This window comes from Papilio machaon, chromosome 10 (assembly GCF_912999745.1).
Source record: "Papilio machaon chromosome 10, ilPapMach1.1, whole genome shotgun sequence".
Lineage (NCBI taxonomy): Eukaryota > Metazoa > Arthropoda > Insecta > Lepidoptera > Papilionidae > Papilio > Papilio machaon.
This window is the reverse complement of record NC_059995.1, coordinates 5,946,439-5,956,416: the sequence shown is the minus strand read 5'-3', so window position 1 is coordinate 5,956,416 and position 9,978 is coordinate 5,946,439. Positions and strand designations below refer to the sequence as shown.

General features: G+C 35.0%; 1 protein-coding gene across 1 annotated transcript in view; it reads left to right on the top strand.

The window, feature by feature from the left end:
* Positions 1-945: 945 nt before the first annotated feature.
* LOC106717994 overlaps positions 946-9,978 on the top strand; it is a 33,212-nt gene continuing 24,179 nt past the window's right edge. The window contains exons 1-2 of the mRNA XM_045679805.1: positions 946-1,000; positions 1,203-1,414. Coding sequence (XP_045535761.1) covers positions 946-1,000; positions 1,203-1,414 — 267 coding nt within the window. The remainder of the gene's footprint in view (positions 1,001-1,202; positions 1,415-9,978) is intronic.

Sequence of the window (9,978 nt, the reverse complement as noted above, 5' to 3'; positions counted from 1 at the left end):
GACGAAGGTGTGGGGGAGGAGCGCTTCTTGCGCTTTTTCTTGTTTTTCACTTCCGTGAAAAGACCGCCTGCATCTTCGGGGTTTTCGGGCGATAGAGGAGAGTCAAGCTCCATGTCTTCGGCGTCACTATTCGATAGTGACGCATCACTAGACGTCGAGTCTGAAGTGGATGGCCCTGCGCGGGCCTGGGATTCCGCGGCTGTTAACGAGGCATTAAGTGCCATAAATACATCAGGGAATTTTGTCCTCAGAAAGTCCAGGACAGCTACTAGACTGTGGTCCGCCATTTGGACTTATGGTGGACCGTACCTATTCTAAATGTAATCTCCCGGTGGGATGCCGGGGTGTGTATCCCTAGCTCCCTCCCTGCTGGGTTAAGCAGGGAGGATGTGTGCCTACTACGTGTAGCCCTAGTGTGTCCGAGTGCCGATCTTATTGTGCACTCGGGTGTGTACTTAGGTCTAACTAAAGCTTCCCGTGGGCTCTAAAGGGCCAAGCGTGGACCAACGTTGACTAGGGCACTACCCAAGGCCAATGATGGAGGTCCCTTCCGAATTACGCGGTTCCCTGAAGGGGAAACGCAGGCGAACGGGGCTGCCTGACTAGCTTCGTTATCACCGTTAGGTATCCTCTAGCCTTTCTCAAAATTGCGGTTATTAAGATATTGCTCAGCGCAGTGAAAACTGCACTTCACAATTTCTTTCACGCAGTTCCCGAAGTCGGAAACAATGACGTCGCTATCCCAAGAAACCAGATGGCTTGCCAGATGGCAGAGCAATAATAGTTCCTTAGCGGAACAATAGACGTTACGACGTTCTACCTAGAAACTAGGATTAGCGCTTACCAGAAGGCGGGCGCAATAAAAATTGCGCCGACACAATCGGCTCGCGAACAAAGGACGGCGGCACCTTTTATGGCGCGCGCAGGTGCGGATTGCTTAACGTAATGTCGGGCGGAGCGACAGATGTGCGGCGAGCGAACACGTCCGTTCGCCTCAACAGTCTGTAGCGGAGTGAGACCCGTTTAGGGGGGGGCGGAGTCTTTAAAATACTACGGTCAGTCACGGGAGGGGGGGGGGTGGTTCAGCTTTTTGTCACGTAGTCGATTTTAATGAGAGAAATCTCGTATTTTTTCGACCTATATTCGAATATAGCGCGGTGTTTAGCGCTTTGTAAACTCACAGTTGGTGCATGGTGGTGCAGTGGACAACCTGTCTCGCGTGCGACCTCTGCGGATTCTATCCAGGAGGCTACAAGAAGTTTTATGTGTTTTGGAAGAAAGCGTGGAGTTGTTAGACGTCGAGACCATCGACGAACAAGAAATAGCCAAGACTGAAGAAACTTTTGATATGACTGCCCCCTTAATCAACGATGTATCCAAGTGGATTGATGCTGGCAATGTATTTGTTGAAGACGTATGAGATGAATATTAATGTGATTAAACAGAAAATAATTGTTGTGTTCGTAAATTAAGTTACTGTAAGTTACATACTGTATAGCAATATGTTTTCACAAATGTTATTCTTTTTCATAATACATAATTCACTAGTAATTTAAGTATGCATGCAGTCTTATGCAATAAAGACGAGTATGAGTCAAATTATTTTTTTTTTCAATTTTTGCCTGTGAAATGATTAAAAATCATAATTATGAATTACTACGTGAAAACTAAAGGGGGAGGGGGGTCTTGGCATATACTACGAATGGTCACCGAGGGGAGGGAGGGGTCGAAAAATCTTAAAAAATAGGTCACGTAGTATGGGTATGTTCCCTTATATTCATTATATCAACTGTAACTTTGATTTGACAAAATAAGTAAATTGATCTACGATACCTTAAAATTCCACTACCGAAACATTAGCTTTGTAATCTCTTTTTTTTCTAAGAGAGCGAGGGGTAAGAAAGTATGTTTTATACAAGTGTGTTGACAATGGAAATCCACAGTTATGAGATATTCTTTATGTTTTAGGTACAACTTTGGTTTAAATCGTATCACCATCTCAAAGGCCGGCAACGCATCTACGATTCCTCTAGTATTGCAGATGTGAATGGACGTCGATGAACAACTTGGTGTTCCCGCTGCTCGTTTGCCTCCTTCTCTTATAAAAAAAATCCTTGATAGCCAATTAGTTTAGTAGAGTCTCTTTTATTAAAGATTGAAACTATAATTTTATCTTGTTCCATTTTTGCTAAACTTCAGACATTTCATTCGCTTTTTAGGTACAACAATCGAGGCATAGAAAATTAAAAACAAATTATTCAAATTTTATGTAGTCTTTATTGAAAATCAGTGCTTGGTTTATGGATTTGTTCTAGTTAAATAAATTATTATATTATATTTTAGCAGGAACTAAAATCTCCAAATATATGGAACAGGATACTTGAACTCTTTTTATGTAAAAAATGAACAATAACGAAATATTTCCATTCCATTAAATTGATATAAACAAAGGACTTATTGAAAATGTGATTGTTGTTCTATATACAAATTACAATAAGAATTTTAGTTTCAAAATCACAAATATTTATCGATTAATTGGATATTTAAAATTGTTAGCTTGTCGAGTTTCCCTTTTGTTTTTGAATACGAGTAATATAAGTTTTCGATTGATTTACTTGATAAATTAAGTAATTTAATTTTTTAACAGACCCAAAATGAATTTCCTTCGAGTCCAGGATTTTCCAGTGCCACAATATTTTTTGAAAAAAGACTAACAACAAGTCGAACTCGGTTTTTCACATTTAAATACTGGAGTGCAAGTAGTCAAATAGAAGACAAACACACAACGGATCGCTTTAAAACAGATGAATCAGATTTAAAACATAATATGAACACTTAATCATATTCTAAAGCCAGTTAGACACCTTACAAAATAGAATATTTAATATTTAAAAGTTGATTTACGAATCATCTAGGGATATAGAATCTTTAAGTGAATAGGAATAACTCACTAAGTAAACACGTGCATTTAAGTGATTGGATAATCCGCATAAAATTACATTGATACTTATTAAGACATCAAGTCAATAAGATTTTTACAGTACGTTATTAAATTGTAAAGCAAGTATTGTGTACGAAGTAATGACCATTATAAATGTAGGCAGCAACCGCATGTCCACATCTATAGAGCCGAAAGCTTGAATCCTCATCTGACCACTCGAAATATACTCCAGGATGTCTTTTGTTGCCTCATGGAACTTCTCATCTGAAACAAATTGCATGAAAATGCTGGATAATTAGACCAAAATATATCTAGACTGGAAGTGCGGCATCTAGGAAATACGTAAAACGTCTTAACGCCTAGTAAAGCGTACTCGAAGTCGACGAGTAACTATATGCCAGTTCTATGGAAATGTAGTACCAAGATAGGTGCAAAATTCCTACCATATTTAACTGCCAAAAAAAATGGGGGGGGGGTGGTTATGAAAAATAGATGTTGGCCGATTCTCAGACCTGCTCAATATGCTCACAAAATTTCATGAGAATCGGTTAAGCCGTTTCGGAGGAGTACGGGAACGAAAACTGTGACACGAGAACTTTACATATTAGATTACGTATATTACATATATATTACATATATTACATTAACAGAATACAGACAGGTAGCACTAGTTTGACTTTATTTTGACATACATACATACCAACTAATGATAAAATATAAATTTTTCCAATACGACGTCTCAAATGTTGTACATTATTAAGAAGTCTTTGCCCGGCTCTGGATAAAACGAACACCAAAAAAATAGTAACGACAAGCCGCAAAATAGACATCACGATAGTCACATTTTCGTAGTCATGCTGAAACATAAAATATGTAAGTACTAAGTAAAGGTACTTGTCACATCTTACTTAATATATTATAAACTAGCGGTAGCCCGCGACTTCATCATCACAGCATTTAAAAAACGTAGCCTATAACGTTTCCGCGTGCATCAGCTACCATCCCGTCAAAGCGGCTCCTTCGTACACAAGACAACTAAAATATTCTAAACTATTTTTTTCTCCTTGTACCGCGAGTATCGCATTACGCGCGCTCCATACACACAACGTTAAATCGTCGACGCCAGTCGTCAGACGACTGCAACTACATACACGTCAAGTGTAGACATTTGCTCCGCCATCTTGAAAATTGCTGCGACTTTTCTCACGACGATCTTGACAAACAGAATGCGACGAGGACGGTTGATGACGACAATATAATAAACTGTCAGCGACCCGTGTCATGTCGCCGATCTCTATATGCCATAGTCTTCATCATACTCACCTTGATACTTAAAGATGCTACATCGTAAAGAAATAAACTGATGTAAAACGTCCCCGATGTTAACATCACGCCCAGCTAAAATTAATTACAAAATATTAAATAAGAACTAAACGTGAGTTTCACTGCCGATGCAACTTTGCTATTTTTGTGATTATTAATATTGGAGTTTTGGCAGTAGAAGCCCACGGTAACAAAAACATCATCAAATATCATAATAACGCAATACCTGAAGACCGAAAATAGTTTTAAATAGCCTTATAGCTTCCGTAACGTGTGTTAATACCTGAAACCATTCTGATATCTTTTCTACGTACTGTTTACATACAAATTCATTTGGTCGAGTAGTCGTAAGCTGAAAGTTAGGCGCTACGAAACGTTTATGTTTAACAATCGATCTTATTACACTTTCCAATTGTTCCGAAAACTTATACAATATTGCACACATAAATATATATTCGTAAACATAGCGAAAATCCGAAAATACATAATATAATTTTACAATCATATTGACATAAAAAGGTAATCCATTATCAAAACTAGAGTATTTTGTATGAAACATTGTCAGTGTTATTTTCATTACCATATACGCGATCAGAGCTACTGTGAATATTATGTTCTTCGTTTCATAATTCTTTAAATAAATATCGTCTTTATTAATAAAGTCATTGTTCGATTCCAAAAACGTTAACATCTTTTTAAAATTTTCTGCATGGTAACACGATAAAAAAATAATTAACGTGGAATTAATTAACAAAAGGTTCACGAATATAATATCAGCGAAGCGAAAATACATTTTGAAATAAATACATATACCGATGTAACCGATACCAAGTAATACATCCAATGAAATTACAAAGTAAACAAAACAACGATTTCTTCGACTCATGAAAGATAGATTTCGAAATAAAAGTAAGACATTTCCTATGATAAATAAAAAACGGAAAGACTTCAGAATTTTCATTACGACGCTACAAAACGTTTTTAAGAAATACAATATGAAACGTCAAACAATAGCCAAGGTATTAATAATAATAAATGAAACACAGTAACACAGCATAATTTAGTAAAGAATAATTTCGTTAATGAACTATGTAACCATGACAACAAAATTGTAAATATATCGTTATTAATCACAATCAGCATTTTCCACGTCTGGTATTAGTACTTTATTTAATGTATATTAATGAAATATGTAATCCGAAATTGTATACAATTCCTAGAAAATGTCTATAATTTTTAAAATTAATATTTTACCCTGGATATGTTTGTATTAAATAATCTGATACTTTTCCATAATAGCATTGGATATCTATACATTCATTAGGAATTGTATGTTACCAAGGTTTCCGATAACATTATGTTTAATATTTTAAGTTATACACCAATGTTAGTTATTAATTTTTTAATCTTGATTTTTTAAATTTTAAAGTTGATATATAGTTTTTTTTATTATTGACATGTCCTTTGTATATGTTAGCCGACTTCTAAAAGAAGGAGGTTATAATTTTTTTTATGTGTGTTACCGCGAAACTCCGCCCCTGGTGGTCCGATTTTGATAAAAAATATTTTAATCGAAAGGAAGAGCTTGCAGATGGGTCCAATTTTTTTTTTTTTAAATAACTAGAAGACTAGTAGATTTTGAATTTAGCTTCAAAATTTTTATTAACAATTAAACAAGAGAACAAAAAAATAAACATTTCTTTTTTTTTACTTTCTTCATTATTTACGTTTAGTTAATAAAATTTTCGTGTCTCTGTTAAACAATTAAAATAAAAATCGTTGACAAAATTTCAGATAGAACAATCAGACGAAGCCATTAATTTGCGGCCGGGAAGTTAGGACCGCTATTATTCAAGGTGGATTTATTAGGCTACATTCGGCGCTACTCGATCCTACTCTGTTTTCTATTTGACGCTGCAATGAATTAAAACATTTAACAAATACAGTTTATCCTTCAAACAATTCTGTCTGAACCGGTGAGAGAGGCGCTACTATTGCGGTGGTTCTGATAATGACAAAAAAGAAAAAAACGACATGAGAGCTACAAAGAGAAGGTGACATTTTTTGACGTTGACAGAGAACGCTAGTAAGCTGCAATTTAATTTGACTTCGCCCACCGGTTCAGATACCCTTGTCGGTCTATCTTACTAATATTATAGATGCGAAAGAAACTCTGCCTATCGCGCTTTCGCGCCAAAACGACTGAACCGATTTAAATGAACCTTGGTATACAGATAGTCTGTAGCCTAAGAAAGGTCATAGGCTTTTTTTTAATACGAAAAAAAGGTTGTCAGGGGTTAAAAGGGAGAATAAAAAGTTGTATGGAAGTTTCATCATTTTTAGATGTAGAAGATTTTTTTTATCCGATTAGTATTTTTAATAATAACATCATATTGATAATGTTTAATACTTGTTATGTTCTGCTGTTTCATACATCGCGTTTTTTAAATATTCTATAAGCAAAATCAACTTTACGAATATTTCCTTAGTCATCTTAAGTTATCGGCCATATTTATTAAACGCCTGATGAAAAAATAATTTGTTTTCTGATTGGTAATTGCTAAGATAAGCTTATCAAAACAAATGAACTGTAATAGTAATAGATAGCATGTTATGGATGAGGTAATCCAAAGATAAACGATAAAATATTATTTCAGTGTAATACGTCATATAACATATTATCAACAATATCTGCGTTAAATGTTAATAGAGCCAAAGTTATACTTAAATAAATGACATTTGTAAATAATATGCTTAAGTAATCCTTAAATTCACGGTTAATTTCCTAGTCTGGAATAAATGCAGTTAAAATAAAACATGCCAAATCAAACAAATCTTTGCAATATGTATATAATAGACTTAAATTTCCTTGACTTTAGACAATTTAGTTACTAGTTGTCGCCCGCGACTCCGTACGCGCGGAATTTAAAAAAAATGTATTGAGTAGCCTATGTGTTCTTCCAGACTATGTTCTACATCTGTGTCAAATTTCAATAAGATCCGTTGAGCCGTTTCGGAAATACCTTCAAACAAAGATGCATCCATTCATCTAAATATTCGCATCTATCTAATATATAAAATTCTCGTGTCACAGTTTTCGTTCCCGTACTCCTCCGTAACGGCTTGACCGATTCTCATGAAATTTTGTGAGTATATTCAGTAGGTCTAAGAATCGGCCAACATCTATTTTTCATAACCCCCCCCCCCATTTTTTAACTGCGCGCGGACGGAGTCGCGGGCGACAGCTAGTCTTATAATAGGTTGGCAACTAAGTGATTGCGGATTTTTTTATAAAAAATCAAAGACAAGCTAATTTATAATATTAGTAAGATTAAAGTTTCAACCGTTTATTAATCTTTCCGTACAAAGGACGAAAAAAGACAGCTCGTGAGGGATTTGAACCCTCGACCACCACTTTTTAATTATATTAAATGGGCGCTCTAACCGCTGAGCTAACGAGCTCTTGCATAGTATAATTAACATTAGTATTGGTATAAAAATATTTACATTATCTTTTCAAAATGTACTGAAACAAACATCTACAAATTGTGTATAAAATTTTCTTTTATACGTTGTAGTACATTATCGTTGCAGACAAAAGATGGCGTAAGATAATATTTCCTTATCTCTTAGAAAACACACGCAAAAATTTTAACGCGATAAATACAAAACAAATGCTAATCGAATGTTTTAAATAAACACATGGCATTTGTTTTTAGACACATTGAAGAAAATAATAGCGCCTTTACTTATATAAAACTAGCTTTTACCCGCGACTCCGTCCGCGTGGAATAAAATATAGAAAACGGGGTAAAAATTATCCTATGCCCGTTTCCTGGTTCTAAGCTACCTGCCCACCAATTTTCAGTCAAATCGATTCAGCCGTTCTTGAGTTATAAATAGTGTAACTAACACGACTTTCTTTTATATATATAGATTTAAATAAATGAACTATTGATAATTTAAAAGTAACTAAGTAAAATCATCTAATTCCCAGTCAAACACATTTTTGAAGATATAGTCATGTAATCGCGCTGGCTGTGCGTACGCCGTTAAACTAAATTAATGACTGAATTAAAATTGTTCGTCCATGCAATACAAACTGCGGCAGCTATTAATTCTACTGCAATGGAGCCAAAGCAAGGAATTTATGCCACCATAATGACAATAACTTTAACCATTATGTATCATCATTTTATAATATAAAATATCGTCATATAATTTGCATAAAACAATTAGGTAATTAATGTAACAATGTGTCAAAAAGTTTTTGTTTTATAAAAATACTAGTTGTCGCCCGCGAGTCCGTCCGCACGGTATTAAAAAAAAGATAATTAGTAGTCTATGTGTTCTTCCAAACTATGTTCTACATTTGTGCCTAATTTATCAAGCTCAGTTGAGCCGTTTCGGAGATACCTTCAAACAAACATCCATCCATCTAAACACTCGCATTTATAATATTAGTAAGATTCACGTATTTATATGGAAACTTTCGTTGTAGTTGAACATCATATTTATCATGTATCGTTAAAGCTAACTCTGATATGATATTTTGCAAAGCACTGCAGCCTTTTGGAGTGCTATAAATCCCAGATAATGGTTTTCCCGCTACCGGATTAATAATACCAGTGACTATTTATTTTGAATTGTTGACCGGCCTACGTTCATTTTATATGCTAGCTTCGAATCAACACATCGATTAAAACTATCACAATATTACTAAGTAAGATAATATTTTATATGTGAAAAATACTCACAACATATCCTAATAACCTCGGTAAATAGTTTAGAGGTTTATGAGTAAAAGGATTAACTCAAAAACTAATAAACTACAATAGTTTTTAAGTTCGGCAATGTATAATTTTGAAAACATAAAACATGATACGTAAACCTAAACACACTATTTAAAAATACAGAGCAGGCAAACACAAGATGCATTAAGATTATTATTCAAACTCGGCACTCTGTAGATAAAGTTTTCACTAACATTAAACCTTACACTTTCGAAAATTGCAAACCTTTTATAATATTAAATTTTCGACTGCAGCTATCTTTTAATGCGGGAACGCTTTTGATGTAAGGTTTGATAAACCCGTATGATATGATGATTAAATGTGGATATATTCCAGAATTTTGTACAGAAGTCATATTCTGTTATCATTTCCCGGCCTTTTCCCACTCACGTGGGGTCGACACACAAGGTTTTATAAACCTTAAAGTTTTGGCTTAAGTTTTTACAGCCGGCCACCTGTCTGTCGCCAACCCTACCCTGGGAGGCCAGAAGTCATATTCTGTAAGGGTGCTATATTCTTGTTAATAAATAAAATAATAAAAAAATGTATTCCGTTTTTCTTTATTTTAAACGTTTTTGTTATGATCTACTTACAGTGGTAGAAACCAGCAACAACATCTGTTGCACGAATGGACCGCCTAGACCGGTCCAATACCACCAAACTGAAGACAGGCGTGAAGTGGAAACAATTCGATTAATAAGTGTGCACGCCAGAGGCTTAATTTTTGTCTTCCACTTACCACCCTTTTTATATTAAAATAGCTAGCGCTTATTAGATGGGAAGGGGAGATGGATTTGGCGAAGGAGCGTTCTTAGCGTTGATTACGCGTAACATAAGAATAATCAAAATATCTTCTATTTATACGCCGCCTCCTCCGTTGATTAAAGGTAGGCATTATATATGTATATGCATATGTCTACG